Source organism: Abramis brama (genome assembly GCF_963993115.1).
Source record: "Abramis brama genome assembly, chromosome: 15".
NCBI classification, from domain to species: Eukaryota; Metazoa; Chordata; class Actinopteri; order Cypriniformes; family Leuciscidae; genus Abramis; species Abramis brama.
In genome coordinates, this window is record NC_139977.1 from 18887557 (window position 1) to 18915412 (window position 27856).

General features: G+C 38.6%; 1 protein-coding gene across 3 annotated transcripts in view; it reads left to right on the plus strand.

Moving 5' to 3' along the window:
- Positions 1 to 27856, plus strand: part of arhgap32b (Rho GTPase activating protein 32b) — a 110633-nt gene that overhangs the window by 12340 nt on the left and 70437 nt on the right. For all 3 annotated transcript variants that reach the window (XM_084136844.1, XM_084136845.1, XM_084136846.1), the window contains exon 2: positions 25291 to 25404. In XM_084136844.1, the coding sequence (XP_083992970.1) occupies positions 25316 to 25404 (89 nt within the window). In that variant the 5' untranslated portion in view covers positions 25291 to 25315. The remainder of the gene's footprint in view (positions 1 to 25290; positions 25405 to 27856) is intronic.

Consider the following 27856-nt stretch of genomic DNA (forward strand, 5'->3'; position numbering starts at 1 on the left):
AAAAGGGGAAAAAAAGAAAAATGTCCACAAAAATTGGACAGAAAATAGCCCTATATTAAAATATAAAATATCAATATATTATACTTCATTCAGTTTTATGAAACATACTCAGGTTTAACAGATTTATTTTTTGACTAATTATCAAAATAAAGTATAGTCATACAAAGCTATTATTACCAGAGCATGTGATCTGAGCAGGTAATTTTACCATTGTTGCCCAGCATTTGGGCCGTTAACGACAGAGCAGAACACGCAGTGCAAACACGGGGCAGAACATTGAGCAGAGAGCGCAGTGCGCCGATATATACACACACACACACGGAACCAAGAGCGCGGCGCAAACACGGAGCGGAAAAGACCCGCACGTGAAGTTACTAAACAAGCTGCGCGAGAATGAAACCTGATCGCCGAACACGGAGGGGCGGGACGGCATAGAGCGTCTCCTAGAGCGTCTGTCGTTGCTATGCAACCATGAACAGAGGCGCGCCTGAGAAAAATAGCGCGCCGTGTCGCTTCTATTATGAGCGCGTTTGCCGCGCGCCCACATTTGAAATATTTGCATGTGAACGGTCCCTTATGGCAACGTGACATTAGCCTAATCAAAAAATATTTCCATTTGTTGCTCTTTCCTCCTTTGGAAAGTGGATTCAGAGCCCATTAGCAGCGCCGCCGTTCACCATGTTTCAGTGTTTTTAGGTGTGTAAGTGAATGTCGTGATATTACCATAGACTGTAAAAAATATGGACAAAAGCGTCTGTGACGTCACCATAGACTTTCTGAAGAACGGGTTTGAAGCCGTTTATGGGGGGTATGGGCGGCGCCATCTTGGGAAATCTTGGGAAATCCTAATCCCGCCCACCTTCTGACGCAGCGCACGTCACTCAGCTCGCTCTGCTACTCCGGTTATCTCTGTGTATATTTTAGGCAACGAAATATGTTATAAAACAACAGTAAAGTTTGTCAGGCGTCTATGTCAGCTGAGGAGATTAACGTTAAAAAGATTATCCGAGTGTTTTATGTATCATAGCAATTACTTGGTTTTGTTTAACTTATGAAACTCATTTAACAAATGAAATGTGGAGTTATCTGCTTTTGCCAAAAAAAAACCCCCTAAGGCCCCGTCCAACACTACTGCGTTTTCGTTTAAAAACGGAGACCTTTTGCTACGTTTGCACCTCCCGTCCACACTAAAACGGCAAAAACGGAGACCCAAAACGGAGAAGTTTAGAAACAATGCTGACCCGTTTTTCGTTTTGAATCTCCGGAGGGTGTTTTAGTCTGGACGGGTCAAAACGGAGGACTTTAGAAACGATGACGTAGTAGAGGCTCACGCTCGGCTCTATGATTGGGTGTCATCAGTCATGGCGTATATCTTTGCTATCAGCTGTTGTGCAAGTAAATTCTGCATTTTACAATGCTATAACTGCCTACATGCGCCAGAGGCAAGCTATTATTCGAGCGATCTGTGACAATTCCCGTGTGCAGCGGCGGTACCGACCGTACATGGAGCGTCGGTTTTGGGTTAACCCGGGAAGAACCAGCGCATGGTGGGATCATTTTTATCAATGAAGTTGTGTTTACACCGGCACGCGCATGCGCAGTGTTGGTGAATGGTCACGTGATCCGTGTTTTCAGTCGTTTTAATGTGGACGGAGATCAATTCTAATACGCAGCTAAAACGCTGGTGTTGACGGAGATCGTATTTGTTTTAATTCTCCGTTTCTAAACTAAAACGCAGTAGTGTGGACGGGGCCTGATTTTGCTAAAAAAAATAAATATATATATATATACTTTCAATGAACTTACATTTTCTAAGTTACCTGTATTTTTTTTTTGTTATTATTACTTAAATCAAAACAACCCAGCTACAGTTTGATTAAACATTACTTAAGAAAATGAACAAGAATGGAGTTATCTATTTTTGCAAATTAACTCTTCTGTTGTAAATAACTGGTTGTGTAAACTTGGCACATAATATCTAAATATCGATATAGCCCAGAATCGAATCGAAATCGCATCGCAGGATGGATTTGAGGTATCGGCAAATATCGTATCCTTATAAGATTTTATATGCTGTAAAGTGTAACGATCAACAGGTCGTTGGTGTCCTCTGCAGGCATTTGTTATAATACATAATGTACAATTTACATGTACATGATTGTTTAAAATTTTATATTTTAACAGTGTTGTTTTATAACCATATGGTTTGCTTTTGATACTTATTTGAACCAAATATTATTGCCTCATTTAAAGGCTTAGGTCTTTGCTTGGGTCTATTTTTATTACCACAAAAAATATCTGTACTCTGTCTTTACTAACCCTACTCGATTAATCATCAAAATAATCGACCAATTACTCGATTACTAAAACAATTGTTAGTAACAGCCCTAATTTTGATTTCATTGGCACTTGTAGAATATTGATATTTTCTGAAAGTCATAGAGACTGTTTTCACAAGACTGTTTTCTGCTGCATCACTAGACCTGTTGCTATTGAAAGGATCTTTAATTTATTCAAACAATCTTGTGCCTTGATCTCCTGAAATCACTCTTGATATAAATTGCCTCTCTGATTGTCATATTCAGTGCAACCTTCCAAAGCACATCTAGCATACGGCTTGATGCTCCAGCTGTGGGAAAGAGCAATTTGAGGGATGACTCATCTGTGGAGAATCTTCAGCCTCAGTTCTGACAGCTCATTTTTCCTGTTAACTCTAATTTGTCTGAAATACAAAAGGAGCCTGCATACTACCATTTTTTTTTCCTTTTCAGTATGTTCTCACTGGCCTGTGAATGTAATTTTTGCCATCGGTGTTGTATAGTACAATTAATAGCCAACAACAAGCAGTCAACAAAAACTACTTTCAGTAGCTTCTTGAAGGATATTCTTTCTGACTTCCCAATATGATGATAACTGAAAACCGTTTGCTATTAATTAGTCAGACAAGAGACAGAGAACATTTGGAATAAATATTGGAAAAAAATTTTTTCACCATATGTCAAATTGCTGGTCACTTCTGCGCATTGCTGAGTAATATGAACAATAAGGCTTCAATTCCAACAGTATGTGCTGAGTAAGATAATCTCTTACACCTTTAATTGGATTTTGATGTGGAGATTGGGTCATACAAGGTCACGCAGTATGTGTTAAGCTGTTTGACGAGTCATGACTGGGCTATTGACAGCTAACTTGTAAATTTAGCTTAAGGCTGACAAATCGTAATATTGAAAATGGTTTAGCTGCATCCAGTCTTTTCAAGGCATTATCATTGTCCTGTATGTACATGCATGTACCATTCTTTGAAGCAGTGTTTGGTCAGCCTAGCAACTCCTTATACACTAAACTCAAAAGTCTTGGTTGTCTATTGTGCTATTCATTGCAAACTTACTCAAAGCATTCACAGGTGTAACTTCTCAGTTGTGCATAGGGCTGTCACTAATGATTAATTTGGTAATTGAGTAATCGGTTGATTATTTTGACGATTAATCGAGTAATATATATATTTTTTGTGGTAATAAAAATAGGCAAACAATAGCCTTTAAAATTACTTAAAATGTATGAGGCAATACTTTCTGGTTCAAATGAAGTATCAAAAGTAAATAATCATATGGTTTTATAAAGCAACACTCTTAAAATACATGATATAATTTACGTAGTATAAACAATAAACTTATGTACATTCCATATCATAACAAATGCCTGCAAATCCAGATCAAATCCTTGTTTAAGATTGGTCAAACAACATTTAATTCAAATGTTAACTTAATTTTTAATATCTAAAATGCTACAGCCACTGTAATTACTTGAACAAGAATATGTGGACATCAAAAAATGCAAAATCAGACAGCGAGGGTTTAAACTTTTAATTAGAAATTGCGTTGAATATTTCACATTGAAACTTGATGTATTCTCCTGTGTTGGCGTAGGTTTATAAATGATTTGCGTCATAAATCTGATGAAATGGCGCACATTGCGTTCCCAGATGAACTTTATAAGTAACCCAAACTCATAGCATTAGCAGAAATGGAGTTTGAGATGCGCTCTACACATAAATAAAAACAGCTCATGTGGAGCAGCATTTACTGTGAATGCTCATAGATGCATGTAACCGACACGCATGTAAATAAATTAAGCATATATATATATAATTAAGCATATATGCTTAATTTATTTACATGCAGGGCAAAGGCTATATTTATTAAATTGAATCACAGCCTTTGTGAATTCAAAATGTGATACTTTCGGCTAAAGTGATGTGGTAAAGAGCATTTGCTGTGATCTAGGATTTTTCCAAACCCATGTAAATCTTGAGTGAAACCACGCCTGACAGAATTGGGACACACCGAGCAATTTAGGATTGGAAGACAACGAAAAACTGCCTAGACTAACACTGATGTTATCTGCTCTCTGTTAGAAGCTGTTTCATTAAGTGTGAAATGTCCTGGTTTGCTGTGCCTAATGTTTTTTTTTTCTACACACTTTATTTCCAGTGTAGTTTAAGTTCTGACTGTCAGAGGTGTTTGTCATATGCAAGATATTCTGGGTCAGATTTCACTAGAAAAATCTATCAGTCTGACAGAGAAGACTGCTCTTGTACATTCTTTTTTGTTATTAGCCCTTTTTGTCCTTGATCTAACTTTGCCATTTACCCCCCCAATCTGAAAACATTGTTTAACAAAAATTAGGCTTGTAAGTTCTTCATTGGGTAAGTTATGCATTTACTTTCCAATCAAGCTGATTAGCCCTTGTAAGTTTCTCGAAGACTGTTGAATTGAATTTAAAAACGTCACATAAGCAGGAGCCATCGGCTTTCTGTTCTGCACCACTGAACTGCTTCCTGAGGGCACAGACCTGTGTGATGCTATGGATTGAGACTCATAAATTAATCATTAAAGATTGAATGCATTAATTATTCATATACACATTCAGGCAATAACAGCCATCAGTTAAATCATCTTGGTCCAGTCTGGTTTAAAGTGTCTGTTTTTCCCTGTAGGATTCTTCCTTTAATATTTTTAAACAACTTTAGGAAATACTTCTATTGTACATTGAGTATTTGGAATTATGACCAAAACGCTGTTCCAAGAGAACTCGTTTTGGCCAGATTTTAAGGTGTTGTACATGTAACCTATGCCAGAATGCCCTTAGCTCAATTAATCAAATATGGCAGATGAGATGGAAAATGCAATATTTTATTCAATATTTGTATTGATAAAAAGTATTGTTGTTGGCTAAGTAACATGCTAGCTTCAAACTATTGCATGTAGCGTTCCATTCACTAATGAGATTCTGTCCTACACTAGCAGCATCCTACAGCGAGGGAGCTCACAAGGGCATGGAACAAAGCTATACTCTGCTATATTATGAAAGCAAGACCAAACTACTGTCTTGTTACAGAATTTGCTTATGCAGTCTCCTTTCTTTGCTCTTGAACTACAATTGGGTAAAGTTCATTTTTTCACTTGAGTGCTTCCTAATGCCACAGACTGCCCTCTGTTCTTTGATCTGCTGCTGCCACTTGACACTGGCACCAAGTGCTCGAGGCTGTTGCCAGACAGCTGCCCGGGGTGAGTGAGGAGCATCAGACTGATTTCATTCTGTTCCTGATAGATGCAGGACCTCCAGACGTTTCTCAAGAGTTTTACTGATAGGTTTTGCAGTGTCCTCTCCATTTTTTTTTCTTTTTCTTGCCCCACGCTTTTCTCAAACCTCACTTGAATGCTCACCCACACAGAGTTGTTTTTCTTTTGTGAAACTGCAAAGGCTGTGAAATGTGCTTCTCATATTTTGATGTACATTGGAGATATAAAGCTGCTTGTTTGTTCAACAGTAGGCCTATCTCAAGGCCATCTCGTGATGTTTTTCTTGCTCACTGTGAGGAGGTCACGGAAAAGTCTCTAGTAGGCTAAGTATTGTGAGACTTCTGCCGAGTGATACTTTGATCTCTATCATGCTGGCTGCAGAGTCAACCTAAAAACACATTATTTTTTTCACATCACTACCTTATTGACTTAAAGTTGCAAGCATATTTGTCCTCTTTTTTTTATTTATTTAATTTATCACCAAATAATTGAATTGTGAAGTTATAGTTCTTTATGGTAATTGTGACATACCATCTGCAAAGCAAAGGTATTTTTGAAGGTATAGATGCTGGGATTTGTCAGCTCTCAGATGCCGTGCTGAATTAATGAGCAGTGACCTGTCCTTGGACACTGCGGGCATGTCAGGCGGGCATTTGATCTGCATAGCTCCGGATACAGATAATAACCTAGGTAGGTCTGCCCCCGACTAAAGCTTTTTATAGTCAACTAGTAGTCGTTGATTTAAGCCATTAGTTGACTTACCGCATGTTTTAATTCAACTACTTTAATACTGGGGGGATACATAAGCCATTATGAACCTTTAAGGGGGTAATATGACGGTTCTAAAAAAAACATTATTTTGTGTATTTGGTTTAATGCGTTTATGTGGTTTTAGGTTAAAAAGTCATTATTTTGCACATACCGTACATTATTGTTGCTCCTTTATGTCCCGCCTTTCTGAAACGTGTCGATTTTTACAAAGATCATTGTTCTGAAAAAGCGTGGTGTGCTCTGATTGGCCCGAACACCTTAAGCTTGTGATGGAAGTGTCACGCCCCTTACCATATTTGGAACATCAGTCTGTAACATATGTCTACCTTATCAATTCGAGCCCGAATCTGAACCGGAAAATGCAGATGGCCAAGCTGATAGATCAACTTTGCCAGCGCGACTGGACCAGAACGTATCCGATTGGTAAGGTTTTATTTCATTGGGGACATAATTAGTGATTTAATGACTTATACTGTCTTTTTACACTGAGTTACGCTATGTAAACATAAAACCAGGTCTGCATTTGTGGTCGTAGAAATGACAAACAAGCGCTACTCTATACTGCTCAAAACTTGCGTTTGAATAGTCAGTAGCAAATTCTTAAAATATGATAGCATACTTACAGACTGTGTCTGTGAGTCCGAAGCACCAGACTGTACTTGCAAAGATGGAATTGCCCCACTTTTTAGAATCAGCCTTTGTGCACAGCCGGCCTTGTACCCTCCCAGGTTCTGGAAACAGTCCTCCGAAAAATGCAGCACACAGTTTAAATATTTTGGTTATACTGTTCTGGAACAGTTGTAAATAAATCTTCACCACAGTTTTCTAATTGTGTCCTCTTTTGGAAGGCCAAACAAAGTAGTTTGGCTTTCGCAACGAAAAACACAGCGTCTCCACAACATGGCGGCAACAATAATACAGCGAGAATACATTGCGTATACATTTGGGCGGTGTAATGAAACTCTACCCCCACACACTGACGTAGATTTGTGGGGGCGTGGTTGAATGAAGCATTTTAGGAAGGCGTGGCTGAGCCTTAACTTTTACAAAGAATATCTCTTTGCGTTTGAGACTTGTAACTCTGCAGATCTTATACATGCACAAACAGCTACATAACACACTAAAGAAAAAGGAAAAGAAGAAATCGCATTATATGACCCCTTTGAGTTTTTCAATTTTGGTAGACTAAGCCTCTTCTCGTCGATTAACGTTTAGGCGAATATTTTGGGGCAGCCCTAAACCTAGGACATATACCTGTAAAGAGAAGACTTTCCTGTCCATTTCAGTCAAGAACTGACTTAGACATAATAAACAATAGCTTTCATAGTCTATCTACTGTAAATCGTCAAAGATTACTCCTTTATCTCTCAGATGTTTGAGCTGTATGTCTTAGGCATTTGATTTTTAATTGATCACTTCAATTCTGAAGAAATGTCAGCCAGCTGAAGGTCATGTGAAGACATAAAGACTCAAACAGGGGAAGAAATGTTGCTGGTTAAATGAATAGAATGGAAAGTGCTGGTACTTTGTCAGGAACATTGACTTTTGGAATGAGCAAGCGAAATAAGCCAACTTGTTCACACTCTCAGATGCTTCAAAATCTTTTTCAGCTTCGAGGATAAATGTATAACATTTCAGAGTGATTACAAAGGATCTGTATTGCTTGTTTCTGGATCTCGTGGAGTCTTTTCACAACAGCGTTTTTGGCTTGTGGCTTTATTTATTGACGCTAGATTAGATTTTCTTTTGGAAGTGTTTGCTTGTAACAGCAAACATTGCAGGACCTTGTGTAAATATAGAGATGGAATATGAATAACATAAATCTTATAGCGCAACAAAAATACATTTTAAATTCAATTTTATTTGGGAATCAGCATACTCAAATGATGGGGGAAGAGAAGTCAGAATCAGTGAGTTTGAATTGTTAGGCTTTCAGCATTCGCTGATTGTTTCAGAATTTGTTTCAGAGAATGTCTCTGTCATACACACAGACTTGTTACAGAGTGGTTTGATGAACATGAAGTTGAACATCTCCCATGGCTTTTAGTCACCAGATCTAAATATTATTGAGCCACTTTGGGATATTTTGGAGGAGCGAGTTAGAAAACGTTTTCCTCCACAAGTATCACATAGTGAACTTTCATAGTGAAAGAGGAGTGGCTCAAAATCCCTCTAGCCACTGTGAAGGTGAATTGATGCTGTATTGGCCGCAAAAGGAGGCCCTACACCATACTAATAAAATATTTTGTGGTCTAAAATCAGGTGTTTCAGTTTAATTGTCCAACCCCTGTACTTCCTGTCACGTTCATGCACTCACGTGGCTAAGACCGCAAGTGTGGATATTGAGACAGGCCCCAAGAGTTTGATCAAAATGTCATATTGCTATGATCAGGACAAAAAAAAAATCAGATTTATATTTAGGACATTTTTCCCATTTCCTTTCATACGTTTTACTCTTTCCAATGTGTTTCCAATGTGTGCCCAGTGTAAGTTAGTCTTTTTACCTTTGTCAGAATGTTCCAACCACTAGGCTATCTGTGGCACAAACTTCCCTCTGTAGGACATCCTGCTCAAAACAGTGCTTTGAACAATGAACGTGATATTTTCAAGGTCTCCAGGGTCGACTGTGCTCCGCATCTAGTATGCATAATAGCCAGTTCTGTTGGAAAAAAACGCCCTGTGCTGTCACCAGCCTGCATTCCCATTTTATCTTAGATTTATACTCTGATAACAGTGTGATATCTTGTGCTGTTTCACTGAGGCACAGACTTTCCTTAACCATGTGTCAAACAACCTGTCAATCAAACAGTCACATTGTGCTTTTGTTCAGCAGTGAATCTTCTTTTAAAATAAGATTTACTGGCTTACTGGTAATGTAGAAAGAAACACTCTACACCAGGGGTGCCCAACCCTGCTCCTGCCGATCGACTGTCCTGCACAGTTCATCTCCAGCCCTAATCAAACACACCTGCCTTTAATTTTCATGTGATCCTGAAGACCTTAATTGGTTGCTTCAGGTGTGTTTGATTAGGGTTGGAGATAAACTCTGCAGGACAGTTGATCGGCAGGAGCAGGTTTGGGTACCTCTGCTCTACACTAATATATACACTAATATACTAATATATTATGCTTTGTCATCTCAAGCTTGGAATTGTAAAATTTTACATAGTTGTAGATTGTAAGCAATAAATGGTTAAACATTTAGGATTAGGAATGAAATGCATGAATAAACAATTTTCTTTTTTAATTCTAAAATAAATAAAAAGTGGTCTATGTATGATGATCATATATCAAATCTAGGCGCATCAAATTCAAGTCACTGACTTTTGCCTACAGAACAACCACTGGCTCTGCTCCCTTTTTCCTAAACTCATTACTTCAGACTTACGTGCCATCCAGTAACTTGCGCTCTGCAAGTGAACGCCGTCTTGTGGTGCCATCTCAAAGAGGCACTAAATCTCTTTCTCAGACCTTTTTCTGGTCTGTTCCCTGCTGGTGGAATGACCTGCCCAACTCAACCAGAGCGTGTCCATTTTCAAGAAACGCATTCGGCAACACTTGATCCATTAATACTAACACTTTATCTTCTATTCTATATCTATTATATTAAAAATAAATAAAAATAAAATACACGTACTGCATTAGATTAAACTGGGAAGGGTCATAGCACTTGCATATTGTTGTCCTATTGTTAGTTTAACTGCTTCTATTGTTCTCATTTGTAAGTTGCTTTGGATAAAACATAGGATAAAACACCGTTCACAACGCATTTTTTGCACGTGCATTTTTCAAGGCGCACCTCTGTTCATGGTTGCATAGCAACGACAGACGCCACGGGAGTGCAAGTGCTTGTGGAAAGGAGAAAGCGGTACAAACTGCTGGATTTTCACTGGTATTGGTACTAAATACTGACATTTTTCAGTGAAAAAATAATAATAAAATACTTTAAAAAAAATCATTAATCAATTGAATCTGTTGATGGTATGGCAATGATGGTCTCAAAATGTCCATTTCTATCCACAAAACTTGCCAGAAGTCATGGTTTAAGGGGTTATTTTGAAACTATTTCTTCCGGAGGTGCTTGGCCCCGGACCCCCCCGCGCTTGGCTTGGTAACAACCTCCGGCATGTAATAGCACCGCTGCTGGAAAAATTTCTAGGGGAAACACTGAATTAATAATGACTAATACTAACCAATTATGACTATAATATACATATATTTAAAAGATAAAGCAATTTTGTAATATTTGCGACAAGCCTACTTGGAGATAACCTCACATAGCCAAACTGCCCGATGACATGGGCTAATGCTCTTTAGCTGCTGCAGTTTGCAAAGGACTGCCCACTTATTCAGGAAGAGGCTGTCTGACTGACCATTCAGTTGTTTTCATTTTTTTTAAACGTCATGTTAATGGGGTTATGGGCTTCAGACGTTCAGTGATGAATTGTGGGCGGTCCGTAGGTGTCACTTCTGAGACTAACTTGGAGACTGCATATTTTATACTACATTAGCATTAATCAACCCTCTACAATGCGAGTAAATCACTCGCATATGTGACCAAATTTCATGCTAGGCGACGAAACATGTTTTTAATTAGCCAATGGCTAGTAAATTGTACGATTTTCCTCACCTGTAACTGAGTTTAGCGCAGATACGTTTTCATTGCCTGCTCAGCTTTATGCAGCGTCGCTAGAGAGCACCTTATGTTGTTCACGTGCACTCAACGTGAGAGAAAGAGAGAACGTAAAGAGAGTTAACGCGCTAGATCTAAATACAGGGCTCGAAAATAAGACTGCCCGATGGCCAAGAGTTGACAGAACTGTCAATGTCCTGATCGGGCCAATGCTGCATCAATGAAAGTTTCTCATTTGAATGTGTTTTAAGCCTTGCCATATTAAAGCCTTGCCCAGAAAGCTGAGTCTGACTTCACGCGAATACTGACTCGAGTTCTCTTTCTCATCGTCTTGCACTCAAACAGAAAATTTCACACAAAATTGTTAAAAATGCCTAGTAAACATAGTCGGTTATGTCTTCAGTGAACTTAAACTGTTGAGAGAGGCAACGATTGTGTAATCAGTATATTTGAATTTGCATTATTTTAAAGTTACAACAGCCCAATATACCTGCTGCTGTCTGTTTTTAATTTTAATCCAGCAACAAAAGACTCACTCCAAAAAATCATTCACTGCTCTTGTCTGAATAACTTGTAACTTTAATACAGATTAGTCTATATTTAATTAATACGACTATGCAGTTGTTTTACATTAGATTATTTTATTCAATTTCTGTACCTAATCTGCATCTAAAAACTGTTATATCAACCTGAAAAGCACTTTTTTGGTTTATTTTATTTGTATTTTTTTTTTTTTTTATTTGTGCTATTGCTTGTAGTTTTATTAGGCTATTTGTTCTTATTACAGACTGTTTACTTGTCTTTAATAATGTTTGAAATTAATATTTTATATTTATATAGAATTTTTTTCATTTGCATTGATCTTGCATTCCATGTAAAAATTCTGGCGAGTAAAAAAAATAAAAATAATTACTAGCCAAAGGCAACTTGAGCTTTAGTGTGTCTGTAGAGGGGTGATTAATGCTGACGCATTGATCTGTGAGTGGACTCTTTTGATTTGCTGAAGATGCTTTCATTGCTCTTTATACTGACATGTAAAATAGGCCTCACTCAAAACTACCAACTTCACTATAATTATACTTAATCATACTCATGCTAAGATGTTGTAAGCAGTAAGTTCACTCTTTGGCAGGCGTCAAGTGGAGATAATGTTTGTCGTGTCTTCACCCAGGCTCTTTTTCCTGTTGGAGCAACTGAATGTTATTTACAAAGTTGTTGCTCTGTTTGATGCCAATTGGCTGGTTAATATAGAGGATGAATTTAGATATTATGGGCAGGTGTTATGTTCGTGCCCTCGAGACTGCAGAAGGGAATATCAGATTTCTCCTCATGGGTGCAGTGGTATTGATTTCGTGTCGAATGCCATGGCAGCTGGAATGGTTGAATACAGGATCCTCAAGGTTCCTTTATCTCCTGTGCGTCTCATAGTCACACAGAAGCAGACATAGATTTTGCTTATAAGGTTATGGTTGAGCCCAGTGAGTACAGATTTGTTTTGTCTGACAGCACTTATCAGAGAAGTTTTATCATATTTGGTCATTCCTATAATGTTTTTGTCAAGCATTATACTCCATCTCACTTTTAAAAGTCTCAGATTTCTAGAGTCAAAACATTAGTCATGTTGAAAAATGAATGCCTGTTATTACAACAGTGTTTATGTATGAGTTTAAACAAATATTATTTTACTGTCATTCTGGTCTAAAAGCGTTCCTGCCTCATGCTTTGTGTGTATTTGTATAATATTTTTGTGTGTGTGTTTGTATGTGCTCTAGGCTTAGACATTCTGCCATTTGAAACCCAGACGGTCTCGCTGTGGCACCTCATTGAGATTTGCTGCAGTCCTCGGAGCGGTGGCCTATTTCCTCCACTGCTCTGTTATGAATTAGGCTACCCCATGAATGCATGCTACTTGCTGAATTAGGGTCAGGGCTTCTTAAAAAGCGAGATCAAACAGGTCTGTGATGAGAGAGATGGTACAAACACTGAGATAGAATCCTGCTATTGTGCAGCTAGCATCAAAATGTGGAAGCTTCTGGACAAGTGCAGGAACATGTAGCTCTCCAATCCATTTCCCTTTGAGTAGTATTTCACAGCAGCCCACTCTTTCCCTAGACTTTTGTCTTTTGAATATAAGTGTGAACATTGCTGTTTTACAGTCAAAATATCAATGTTTATATACAATAATTAATTTAGGCATGCACAATATATTGGTACATAAAATCAGTTAACTTTTTTTCGATACTGAATATTTGATACTGAATGTATCATCTAAAACTCACTTAAAAGTTTAAGTTGTTACTTAAAGGTGAACTAAGTAACTTTTTTATCTTAACCGAACAGCTTCGGAGTCATTGGAATGGTTATATGACTGTTTTCGGGTTGAATGGTGGTCTTCTCGCACCCCTCGAGCGCCCGTGAGACGAAAAACCACCCTTGCAACTTTGGGCCGGCGAGCCGCCGGCCGCAGCATCAGGAAGTATCGCGTGATATCAGGTCTCGCGATGTAACAAACTGCTTTACGGCACTGCACACATATACTATATAAACATTGATATGCTAGCCTTCTGTGTATTATACATACCTCAGTGGACATGGCTCCGTGCGTTCGCCGGGTTCTTTGAAAACAAATGCACATGACCAGCGGGAGAAGATGGGACGAGCCAACGAGTTTTGACGACAGTGTTGTCAAATATCTATTCCGAAGCTGTAGGGGGAGCTCTATAGAGAAACCCACGAGCAAAAAGCGAGAAAACAGCAAAGAAATCGGCAAAGCTGCATAATGCAGCTTTAACAACACTAACAAATGAATAGCACTGTTAAATGTAATCTTTAAATCTGAAAATGAATATCCATTTTTCATACTGTACATTATAATGTCGTGATGCCTAAATTCACTTTTGTTTAAAATGTTTAATTTTAGTATTACATTTTAGCTAGGACTGTCACAATTCTTCTATTAAATTGAAGTACTCGATTTTAAAAAATCCTTAATTGCAATTTACCCGTCTCGAGTAACCGGCAAAATACCGGAAGTGACTCATTTCAAGGACTAGCATTGTTAGACCGCTTTTAAAGGCTGCATGATGTTCAAAAACCATACTAGCACTATTGTGAATTCACAAAGGCTGTGATTCAATTAAATAAATATATGCCCTGCCCCTGTGGGTTTAATATATTTATTAGTGTTAGTTTGGTATGTCCAAAAAATGACATCCACAAAAATCGTCATGGTGCATGATACAGTTGGAATGTGGAATGCATACATTAGTTTTACACTCTAGGACAGGGGTGGGCAAACTTTTTGGCTCAAGGGCCACACTGGGTTTTAAAAATTTGACAGAGGGCCGGCCCAGTAGCAGATTATGAAGCACGATCTCATGAAAGTGCGTATCTATACCACAAATTTTATTTCTCGTGCCATTTATATGCCAAAAATGTTTTTTTTTTGCGTGCATATGCTACGCACTGCTAAACCCCTTGGTTAGGATTAGGGGTGCGGAGTGCGTGCCTATTACAGGCCATAAAGTGCGTATCCTATGCACGCGAAAACATATTATGCACTACAAATACAATTCGTGGTATTCGCACTTTCATGAGATCGGGCTGAGCAAACAGACAACGTTGTGGCAATGTCTGTGCGAAATTCAACAACTGAGAGACGACATTCTGACAATACATTTTTTTATGCTAGATATCCCCCATTTAGCATGTTATGTCTTGATGGTAATTTTTAAAGATGTTAGATAATTATAGCCTATACTTTTTAAATATTGTTTATCCTTATTATTATTTAATGGGCCTAACAGTAAATTAGAAACAAAACACCTGCAAGTGTACACTTCGAAGAGTAAAAATTACAGGTTACGTTAATTCAACTTTATTAAAACTGCATGGCAATTTGCACTTCCAAAAGTCATACATTTGTGGAAAAAAACGAAATAAACGAATATACAAATTTATTTTAAGAATAATAAAATAAAACATAAAAGGCAAAGGCATATCAGAACATTTAATGAAAAAAAACCAACGGGTTCTGTAGCCTACATGGCAGACAGGGGAGCGTAGTCGAAAGCCGGACGATAAAGGTCGGTAAACGGAATCAGTCAGGATACATCCACAAATCCAGAGGAGCAAAGAAACTAAATAGCAGACAAATCAAAGGAAAAACTAAGGTGTGCAAGCGGTTACCAAACATTTTTTTTCTCATTGAGTTTCCAAAAAAGGAAAAAACATTAACGTGCAACAAGTCTATGCGCTTAAGTCGCTGTCTGTTTGGTTTCCATGGTGACGCGTCATTGCTTGTTACGTGACACACCGCAGCCACAACAGCGCTGAATGAATGATGATCTGCTTTTATGTCATTTTTCCTTTTTTACATTGTTAGCTATGGCATGCAATGTCTGATATTCCGATTGTCAAATATATGCAACGCAATATATATATAACGCAAAGTATTGCAAGAAAAAAGGCAAAATTAATGCGATCTTAAGACAATTTTTTTAAATACTCGGCGGGCCGGATTAAACAGCCTAACGGGCCGCATGTGGCCCGCGGGCCGTAGTTTGCCCACCCCTGCTCTAGGCACAACTTCATGACATGCATACAAAATATTTAAAAAATATTTAATACAAAATTTGAATGAATAAGGTTGTATATCACTTTTGGCCACTACTGTTATTTTTGTAATTTACAATTTATTCATTTGATATTTACAATTTATCAGTTATCTTCGGAGCCCCTAAAGGGACTTTTGCAAAAATAAAAATATACAGACTTTCACGTGCTCACGAGAAACTTTTGCATGCACACGAGAAACTATCGCTAGAAACTAGATAGTTTTCTTATCTTTGCAAAGGTCCCCTCCATAGTTATCAGCCATAACATGAAAAAATATGTATTTTAAGAGTTGCTTTCAGAAAAGTTTTTTTTACCCTATTAGGATTTATTTCTTATTTAGTGAGTTTAGTGGGTAAGAAAAATAGCTTAAATCAACATATTCTCTAAAACAGGGTTTTTTTTTGCTGCTGTGTAGCATGATATTGCAGTAGACTGAATGCCTTTACCAGGTAATCCACATTGCAAAGAGCTGCTCCTAATTTGACGTTCTGTTTCTTTAGCTTCCTGCTTATCATTAGTTTGAGACAAGCCTGTGTCTCCATGTTACTTGCTGGTAAGTCAAGAGGTGCCATATTCTGCTCCTCTGATGTTGGGCCACTAATTTTATCCTCTCTATACATGCAGAGTTCTTCAAAAGTCTGCTTTTCTATTTATACTGCAGCCTAATTAAGGGATTCATGTAGTCTGAAGAATCTGCTCCTGTGTACCCTGAAGTACTGACTGGGTTCTTCTCAATTAAATCCAGAAGCCAGAGATGTAGAAGATACTTTGAACAGCTCTTTCTTTGTGTGTGTGTGTGTGTGTGTGTGTGTGTGTGTAATAGGGGTGTCATGAAAAAATGGGTAGCTACTAGCTAGTATTTTTAATTGTGCAGAAAAGATAATGTTGGGTGACTTTGTTGTCCTGTAATGTCAGAAGCTGAGCTTCACTCCACTGTGGAGATTTGTGCTCTCTGGGTTAGAGCCTAGTTAATTGATAAGAAAATGTTTAGCAAATGATAAATTGATAATCAAAATTATTATTGAAAGCCATTAACAGGGTCCCTTCGCCATTTGGAAAAGTATGGAATTCTTTTCCAGCTGATGTTTTTGTTTCCAGGCTATTTCCCCTATTCAGTTTTCTAAAATATAAAATAAAAAAATTCTAAAAATAAATGTATCATACTAGCAGAGTTAATTCATGGCAAAAGTTTGTTTTTACAATAAAAGAGTCTCTTTTGAATTTCACTAAATGAATGTGCATGTGCTACTCAAACCAGCAACAGATAAAGGAGCAAACGTTCATTTAATTCAGACTGTATTTTGCTGTTTGGTGGTCGTGCAACATCAAACCACGATTACAGCATCAGACCGATATGTCAGAGGGGAATATATGCTGGTTGTAAAGAAATTTAGGTAGGGCTGCCCCCTAATAGTCAACTAAATGTTAGTTGACCAGAAAAAGGTTAGTCGACCAAAATTTTATTAATTGATTAGTAGCAGAAAAAAAAACTCAACAGGAAGTGGCGAAGTCATGCAGTCCATGAGGGACAGATCGTTAACGGTGGGTCCTTGTGGTAATTGCAGTATATCATGCATGGAAATTCGTTTGTTCTCAACATCAAATATGGCTTATCATTTGAAACATCATGTAATGAATCATTTGTTAAATGTTGTAAATTGAATCTGGAAAAGTATGCAATTTTGAAATGGAAACCCTGCATCAAGCACTGTAATCTCTGGACGTCATTGCAAAAGGGAATTTGTGTGCTCTGGTTTTAGATCCTAGTACCCTTTTCCTTCAACATTTCAGGTCACTTTCTTTCAGTATGCAAATTTTAATCCATTATGGCGCCAACATGCACTTTGCATAACCATGCACAAACCAACAAATGAGTAACCTACATTATAGGTAACAGTATATGATTTTGTAGTTTATGAAATTTCATGTGAAGCTTTATTTGTAACTTGCATGCATAAGAAAGGTCAGTCGGGAAATTACTTCACATTTTTTTCCTTCCTGCAGGGAAAAGTATGCATTTCCTTGCTCATTATTAAGTTTATTTTAAATATAGCCATAGTTTGAATTTCTTGTTGAAGCGAACACGAGGTTAGCCACAATTTGTGAAGCAATTAAGCATAATGATACATCCATGCATGCAGACATAACCTATTCTTCCTGTACACTGAGGGATAATTAATGTCAGCGACACAGGGCATGGATCTGATTGTGCATTTGAAACTAACTAGTGCATTCATTTCAGTTCTGCATTGAGAAAATGACAATGAGATGATGGCAGTTTCACTTCCCAATTCAGCCTTGTTGCTGAGGACTCTGAGCGTTAGCAGGATTTTGTGTTTTGGCCTTGCAAGCAGACATAGTTTAAGCAACAAGCTTTTGGTTCACTTCTCTATGTAATGAGGTAGTGTATCATGCTGTCTTTTTTGAGCAAAGATGCCGGTGAAATAAAAGTGAGGCCTTGCTGAAACTCACAGTCTCTGTTTCATGAATATTAATGCCATATGCTGGTTGTTGACGGCCTAGATTTCTGTCTCTCTTTTTATGGGCAGGGATGAAGAGGAGAAGGAAATTCTTTGCATTTATAAAGAGAGAAGGGATGCTTATCAGGCCTGTGAATCTCTGCTGGAAGAGCTTAGGTGAGGTGCTGTTCCTGTTTAGCGCTAGGATGGCACTGACAGGATTATCATGCTGTGTTATTTCTGCCTCATTAATCAAAGTAAGAGGCATGACAATGAGATTGAGACAGTTCACAAATAATTTAATCCATGGGACCTCACACAGTTTGTGTTCACCGCTGGCCTGCGGGTCTTTTGATTGACCACTTCATCCACACTGAACGTGATACTACTGCACAATGTGACAATTGCACTGTACTTAATGTACAGTTATGTGGAGAAGGATTTTGGGCCAATGAGATTTCGCAGTGGGCGAGGCTATTCAGAGTAACAACTGAATTGGAAACAGAACAGTCTGTGACGTGCACAGCCACTAAAATTAGGATTCATCTAAGCATGATAAACAGGACACTCAGTGCTAACTGGCCATGTTTGATAAGTAGCGAGTAGATGGACTAACTACAAGGAGTCTTCATTATCAGTTATTGCATTTAAAGTCCTCTGAAGGCCATTGTAATATGCTTGCTTTCTCTCTAGATAAACAGTCTAACTGGTATCATTTATCTCTCTATGTACCACTCCACAAGGTTCCTGAGGTTTGGCCTTCAAGGCTTAGCGTCTGAAGTGTGAAACTGCATCAGGGTGACAGAATTTACTCATTTAACTTCTGTAGAGTTTATTTAGCTCTGAACCTGGCTCCAGAAAGTAGTGATGAACTACTTTAGTGAAATCACTTAACCGTTCCACAGAAGCACTGGAGAGGCCATAAAGAAAATTAGCCTCAGTGCCCAGCTCAGTCCGAGTCATTTCACTTTCTCAATTTTTTTTTCTCAGTCTGTTTTTAATGCTCCTCCCCTGTTGTTCTGGATCTCATATTGTTCTTTTGTGAGCATGTAGCATTGCTGTTTAATAGACCAGTAATCAGTTTGAACGAACTGCATCATTGCGCAAGAAAATACAACTTTTTGCTTTTGTTTGTTTTAGCGATGGTCAAAACAGTTAAAGTAATAGCTTCATATTCATCCTATTTTGGCATAAAGTCTGTGGTTAATGTTGCACTATATTACACTACCATTCAATATATTATTATATATATATATAATTTTATAAAATTAATACTTTTATTCAGCAAGATTACATTAAATTGATCAAGAGTGACAGGAAAGAGAAAGACATGTAATTTTATAAATGATTTTTATTTCAGATAAATGCTGTTCACTTGAGCTTTCTATTCATCAAAGAATCCTGAAGAAAATGTCATTTTCAGTGACATAAATGGCAAAATGTCACCAAATCAGCATGTTAGAATGATTTCTCAAGGATCATGTGACACTGAAGACTGGAGTAATGATACTGAAAATTCAGCTTTGCCATCACAGAAATTATGTTTTAAAATATATAAAAATTAGGGCTGTAACTAACGATTATTTTGATCATCGGTTAATCTATCGGTTATTTTTGATAATCGATAATCCATAAGGTCCAAATTGCAGCTTCAAAGGGCTCTACACGATCCCAGCCGAGGAATAAGGGTCTTATCTAGTGAAACAAAATCTATAAAACGTGGTTTTACCTTTTATTTTATTTTTTATTTTTTTGTAAATGGTGTTTGACTTCGTCTTTGCATGTTCGCTTTGTAAACGCTAGGTCGGTACTTCTGCCTATGTCACGCGTGACCTTTCAACGTGATTAAGTAATGCGTGGCGCAAACCATCGAAAACAATTATATCATTAAAATATGTGGACCCACTCACTTTTAACATCTCTAATTCACTGGTTACATCACTTGCCCACCGCGGCATAGCTCCCACCGCAGTTAAATAGTAGCCTAATAAAAATTATTTAGCTCAGTTAGAGAAGATTTGGTTTCAAAGCGTATTGTAAAATCGCCTAATATGGCAATATTTTGGATTTAAACCCAATGCAAATAGGTAACCTGCAAAGAATTAGTTATTGTTCTAGTTGTGCGTCCTCGAATTGGTGCTATTTCTAAAGTGAAAGTAAAATGTGCATGGCTGCACAGGCATTCATAAATGTGTGTGTCCACCAGTGATCGGGGGGAGGAGGAATCACGATGCCGGCTCGTTCAGGAGAGCCGAGGTGATGACAGAACTGGTTTTGCGACTCTTTGGGGTCGGTGACTTAGTTTGAACACAAGGGGAGAGGGGGAAGGTTTTATGATGTCTAGAGCATTTTGATTACGTCCATTCGTTTATGTTATGTTAATTATATTATTAGTTTCCCTGTTTACCACTGATATACTGTATAGAGCACAGCATTGTACAGTGTTAAGATTCAACACTGTACATCAGTGTTGTACATATTATTCTTCATCAGTTGCAGAATAATATATTTTCCCAGCTTTGTAGTCTTAGTAGGCCTGATCGTGACCTGTAGCCCACGCAGGGCCGCATTGTGGGACTCTGGGCTGATCTCTTTACAACCCCACTCTGCTGGATTTGTACAGGCGATCTGCTGAAGCCATAGGTTTCCGGCCTGCATTGTTTGGAGTGGAGAGTCTCTTCTGTGGGCCCACTGAGCCACAGTTTTCTTTTTTCTTCTTTTTTCTCTAGGCTCGAGTCTCTCTGCCCAGCAGTCTTTGCCCGTTCCCATTCATTCAGATTGCTGCCCACTTCCCATGTAATCCAGCAATATAAGCAGAGCCCGGGCTATTCATCAGCACTGACCTTTTCTCCCAAGATTCAGCCCGATTGATAACTGATGTTTGATGCGGGGCGACATGCCCATTCAGCCATAACGTATGTTTTTAAATAGTTAAAACAACACTAACACACACACAGCCCCCTCCTTACTTAAGTAACATGTCCATGGGTAATACTTCAAGCTAGGATTTTTCATTAGTCATTTGTGTTTGTGTTGCTTTAAATTTGTTAGGGGGGTTGGGGGGCTGATAATTTCTAAATATAGCAAGTTCAGGTTGGTTAACAGTACAAACTGTCCCTTTGTTTTCTCTGTCTAATTAAGCATGAACAGCCATCTAATAGCGATGCCCATGGGATGGGGCAGCAAAGCGTTTTAAAGCATGCTAATTATTCTCACAGAGGTTTTGGGTCTAAAATTTTCATGCTAATGCGACAGTAGCATGATAAATAACCTTATAGATCATAACACGCTGACAGGTCTTACCTTGATGATGCTGTTTACCTAACTCTACCTAAAAACTTTTTTTTTATTTTTTTTGTGACTGCACAAATCTCCTCTTAGCAAAGTTGGCAGGTCACTGTATTGAATCTGGCAGAGCTTTTAGTTCCCCAAAGTTCCCCGAACTCCAAGTGAAAGGGGATGGACATGCTGAGTCACCTCTCACAGAAAGTGATATTATAGCACTGTTTCCAAAACACATCACTCTGTATCTGCCACATGATGTATTGTACACATTTCCTCAAGTTTTAGGCTTGAAATTATGCCTTTTTTGGTGTTGGCTGAGTGGCTGTTTTCCTCATTGGTCATGGTATGGTGGTTGGAGAAGTGAAGTCTGAACTGATGAATTTCTTAATTGTACTTTTATCTGAGAAACAGCAGCATCTGACCCTACGACACAGTCATTTTTCACAGGGTTAGCAATGCTCAAAATAACCTAGATATAATATGGATTTTTTTCCCTCTCATTCACAGATTTAAGATCTGGCTATACAAATCCTGTGTAAATCCATTCAAAGCTGCAGTTTTCCTGGCATATAATTGAATGAGGCAGGGCTTCATCGGAGCTCTGGCAGTGTTTTGTTCATGGACTCACCCGCTGGATGCTGTTTACTCTTATCTCTGGTCTCTTCACCGTATTTATAGATATGCTGTTCTCTTCAAAACAACCTCCAGTAATTACCTATTTACCAAGTACAAGTTTGCTCATCAGCTTCTCCTTTTGTCTATGCAAAGTCAAAACAAGTGTTTTTTTCTTGGGATGGAGAGACAATTGCTACACTGCAAACAAAATCTCGTAATTAGTATTTTTGTCTTGTTTTCTATAGGAAACCTCTAAACATGCTTAAAAGATATATTTAACTTTTTTTTTCTCTTGTTTTAAGCATAATTCTAACAAAATTTAGAGAGGTTTATGCTTAAAAAAATAAGCTCAAGCTATATTCTCAGGAAAAAAGTTAGCCTATATTTTACTCATATTTTCTACTTGATTAAAGCAAATTTGTTTTTAAAGAGGTTTCTTTTTTTCTTTCTTTCTTTCTTTTTTTTGTCGAAAACAATATAGGCTTAAATACTGATTAAGGAAAATATATTTTTTTGCAGTTCGCCCAGACCTTACTCTGTGCTTTCTGGGATTTTTACCAAACATTTCACAGATGTGGATTGTACATAGATTGTTTAACACATCAAATCTAATGAATCAACTTGTTTTTTTTCACGCTTGCACGTTATTTTCACTCATAAATAATGCATACTATTGCCAGCAGCAGACAATATGAAGATATGAATCTTGTATTATTGAGATGTTGCCTGACAGCTGTGAGAAATGGGGGAGAAACATGATTCCTACTTTTAAACTGATGTGTATACCTTCGGATATTTTAATAGATTCTCTGACCTGCCTCGTGTTACATTTGTTGAGGTAATACTCTGCAGAGGCAGGGTTTTGCCCTCTGATGTAATGCCATGTTAACGAATCCCATCTTTCTCATATTAGTGCAGGCCACCACGTCTTACACCAGACAGATTGTCTGCCTGTCAATGAGATCATATTTCAACCAGATCTTTATGAATCTGGTGCTCTGTTGTGGGGGTCTGGAGGTTTGGAACAGTTAGGTTTAAAAGTGTATTTGTCCTCCTTTTGCCTTTGCAATGCATGGAAATTTCAGTCTCCTCTGACAACTATACTCTGAAAATGAAGTGATGCAGATAAATTCATATGTAAGCTCAATTTGAAAAATCGAAAGAACAAAAAGAATAGCCTCTCATATTCTTGACCTATTCCAAGACAAAAATGGTATACATTTGTCTGCTTATTTTACTGATAATATTGAAACAGCTTTGAGTGAACAGTGTTGAGACTGTTTGGAGAACACTGATCGGAGAGCCATTCATTTGTCAATGACAAGCGTCAGCCAAGTGTTGAAATGTTTTTCCCGGTTTCTCCTGCAGTTGAATAAGATGACCATACAGTAATTTGAATTGTTGTGATGAAATGTAAATGTCAGGAGTTATTCCCCATTATTGAATGGTGCAATCAAGGAGCTTTTTTTTTTTTAATCAAGCACTTGAATTTACTTGTGGAATCGTGGCAGCACTATTTTGTAATAGGCTACATTTAATTAGGTATGGCACAATTGCCCTTATATAGGTAAAAATGCAGATATAAAAGGTAAAAAATCAATTTAAACTTATTGGAAAATTTAATTTCTGTCAGTTCTGTGAACTAACAATCTCACAAAATATGAAGAATAACAAAAACTTTAGGAGTCAGCTGTCCACGGCAGTCCTAAACCAGCCAAGGTACCAGCACAATAACACGCTCAGCAAAATATCGTCTGATCGTTATCGACAAAATCCCAGAAAATATTGAGATGATTTTTTTTGTCAATATCTCACACAGAACAACATAATGCAAGTAACGTAAAAGGTTTTGCCTCGTGTTTTACTTATTTGTGCCATTTTTGTTAAGAATAATTAAATGGATGACTTAAAAATATTCGTTAATCACCTGTAGCATATTCATTCGAATGTAATATAACAGTCGCAGCAACCAGTTGCTCAACAAGGAAATCGTTGAAAGAGTCGTTTACAAAGGAAACTTTCCACAAGTTCTTCTTTACCAGTGTCAAACTCTCACAACAGCCCATCCCTCTCATTGACATGATGTTGCTTTTTGAGCGTGCGTGGGTGTACGGCGCTTCCTACAATTTTTCTGCCTGCCAGTCTTTCATAAAGTTTCCCTTGTCTGCTTCAAAGGACACAAAGAAAGCCGCATGGCGGTGGTTGATGGCTACTAAAGGAGGATGGCTGTGTGGGTTTAGGGGTTTGTTGTTTTAAATGGATGAGGAATGTTCTCTTGTTCAGCTTGTCATTTATCTCCTGTCTCTGCAATTAAATACACACAGAGCTTTGGGGTGGGAGTTTTTCTGTGTGACAAACATTAGCTTTGTGTCTGATTGGGTGGCAACTTTAATGGTACTATTAACAAGATTTAATAACCTCCACTAAGTACTTGCACAAGGGAAGGACACATTATACCGTCTTACACTGGATGTTTTTATTGATTTATTGAACGACTGATACGGGATCTTCAACAGCTGATGCTGATATTATTAGACAAGGATAAAAAAAAAAAAAGCAAACCTGATAGTTCTAGGTGTACTGCAGAAAATGTGAAGAAAAAAAGATTTTTAAATTATGCATTGTTTGAAATTAAATATAACTGTGTTAATGTTGTTGTTGTTGTTGTTATTGTTATTATAATAATATTTTCTAAGAGAGTACTCTTGTGCTTCCTTGAATTGGCATCTCTATAGAATGCTGCAGGAATAACGTCAAAGCCCTGAATACTAATTCGCCACCGGTTCCCTCTATTTTCCTAAGGGTTTTTATAATGGATATTTTCAATTTATGAATATCAGCTGATGTGATAATCTCAAAATACCACATAACAACCTGGTTAATCTGATTGACTTTTTTTTTAATGGTCTGGTCAGATCAAGTTGAATGAATGCAATATCACCATTTGAAAGCAGAGAAAAACATGTTCCTAAAGTCTAAGCATCATCCTGAAAGTACCCAATAGAGTATGAAGATCAGAAATTTGTCTAGGTTTCTGCTATCTTCCAGAGAGACACAATCTCACGGGTGCCTTTCTCCTCTGCTTGTTTAACTCGCACATTCGCCCTGTCCAAGTTGTTTCGTCTCTCATTTCTAACTCTGTACTCACTCTACTTTTTTTTTTTTTTTTTTTTTTTACTCTCTCTCCCTTGCTCTCAATCCCCCCCCCCCCCCCCCAACACCCCCCCCCCTCTCTCTCTCTCTCTCTCTCTCTCTCTCTCTCTCTCTCTCTCTCTCTCTCTCTCTCTCTCTCTCTCTCTCTCTCTCTCTCTCTCTCTCTCTCTGGCAGGCTGCTTCTGCAGTGAGTCAGTATCATGGAGGCTGGCAGTGGGGCTGCTGCAGTGGTGGGAAGTGCAGCTCTTGGACTGCTCGGAGCCACAGGAAGTCATGACATCTCTGACAGGTAAGACTCAATGTCTTTCCTCATCAGACCTCCCCAGGGGGAGATCTCACCTGGGTTATTTTACTCGTTTAAGGTACCTGTTTGTTTCTGTGTGTGTGTTGCGTTCTTGCTCCTGTGTGAGTTTTTGCGTCCCTGCCTCAGCATGCCCTTTGCTTCCCTGCTGTTTCATTCATAACTGTAGAGGTTATTTCTGTGTGCAGCGTGTGTGTGCGCAGCAAAGGCTTGGGCACGTACATCCTATTCCTCTCCAGGGGTTGAGGAGAAATGTCAGAAGTGCGAGCTCTAAGCGGTACGCGCAGATGCAGCAGAAACTATGTAAGCTAAAGGTTTTTAGAGAGTTGCGTACATATATCCAACATATTGTATGCAGAGCAACATTACCCAGCTGTTAGCACTGATAAATACCCAACATGAGAACATTTATTTCTTCGGAATAACGTCATTCCTCATATAATATCCCTGCCGTCATCAAAGCCCAAATTTTGCAGTCAGATAACATGGTGCTGAGTGCACAGTCTGTATGAAAATCCACGATGCTGCGTAGTAAAGCTGTGGCAGCCAATAAAAAGCGTTACAATGCCAGTACACTCCCACCCACCCACCCACTCTCACGGTTGAGCTCTGAGCGCAAGTCACATGATGTGCAGCACTCACGAGAGCCTGGATGCTTTGGCTTCCTCTCTGAAATTCTGCCCTAAATCCCTCTCCTATCACCTTGCCGCCAACGGTTTTGGGCTCTGCGGCGATTGTCCTGTGTTTTGAGGATTATTGTCCAGCCATTTTAGCCCTCAGCCTCACTTGAACACAGTCCAAATCTGGTATGCCGAAGGTTGCCATGGCAGCCACAGCTTAGCATATATTAAATATTAGCACAACATCAGCGAAAGAAGGCAAGGAAAAGGACAAGGGGAGGCAGCGTGTTCTCTCAGCTGTTGTGAAAAGCATTCCAGATTTGGTGGTCATTTTCATACACACCCATGCTTATGATTCATAGTCACTAGGGGAAATGCTTAAGCTGTGCTGAGGCTTTGCTTTCACAGTCCCTGGTACTCTGATGGCCTAGAGCTCTGCAATCCTTCAATATGCTGTCCTGCCGCTGCACCGCATGCGTATCTTAAATAAGCAGCCTCTAGAGTAGGACTCTGACATTGAATAGCCTCCAGCTAGGCAAGTAAGCATTTTAAAGTGCAGAACAGTCTGCAAAGAGTATGCAACAGTTAATTTTGTTGCCTAAACTTTGTTAACTTTCTTATCGACGGCGTCTAGGTTGCAGTAAGAGACCTCTGAAGTAGATCAGTTTGTCGCGTGGCTATTTACTTGACATTTAAGAGACTGTTATTATCCAAAGTGGCTTATTGTGCACTGATTGCAGGTCCAGTCTGCCCTGAGCAACTTGAAGGTTTAGTGCCTCACTCAAGGGCACTAAAGTGATAAAATGGGTTTGGATTTTTAAACCACTACCTTAATCCTTTAACATTAGATCTCTGTTTCCATGTAAGGCTCATTTTCACCCATCTCAACACCATACTGCTGAAGTGATTGCAGGTTAAGTGGGACTTTTGAAGTATATATTTTTTTCACATGCAAATGCTATTTGGGAGATACTGATACTGACAAGCAGGTAATCGTGTTGTCGTAACTAATGCCTTATTTATATTTTAGCTTTAATGAATGTGTGACTGTCCATTTATTGATTGCTAGTTAACACTTTACAATAAGGTTGTATAATTCTAACATTAGTTAATGCAATTAGTAGTCATGACCTAACAATAAAAAATAATCTATACAGTGTTACCCTTGCTTAAAGGGGGGGGGGGTTAAATGCTCATTTTCACTCAATCTCCTGTTAATCTTGAGTACCTATAGAGTAGTATTGCATCCTTCATATCTCCAAAAAGTCTTTAGTTTTATTAGATTTATAAAAGAAAGATAGGCTGTACCGAGTCTTTCCGGAAAAAAACGAGCGGCTGGAGGCGTGCCGTGTGGGCGAAGCTAAAGCTGTGCTTACGCGCCGAGCTAACAACACACAGAGACATTTGAAGCAGTTTTACTCACCGCCCGGTTCCAACGCACGACCGCGAACCTTTATCATTGTGACTGCTCGATCCTTAAGCATTAGACGAGCTGCAAATCTGTCGATCTGGGCTTTGTTTATAAAACAATCATCGTCGAAATGCAGGGAACAAACAGTCTTACACAACTCTGTTGATGCTCAGGAAAAACAAACTCCATCCACTGGTCCCTTAACGATGGGTTCTTTGGGAATCTGTGCAGGGTGACATTGACTTCCCAAAAGCCGAGCAGAGCGCTTTGATGGCGTACTGCTTTCGCTCTCTCGCTCTGGTCTACGGGTGCGCCCGCGCTCTTCCGGGAGAAGTGCCCTTAGGACCCATATAAGGAAATTCCGCCCCATCTGATGTCACACAGACCCATACTCGAAAAAAGCTTTCCG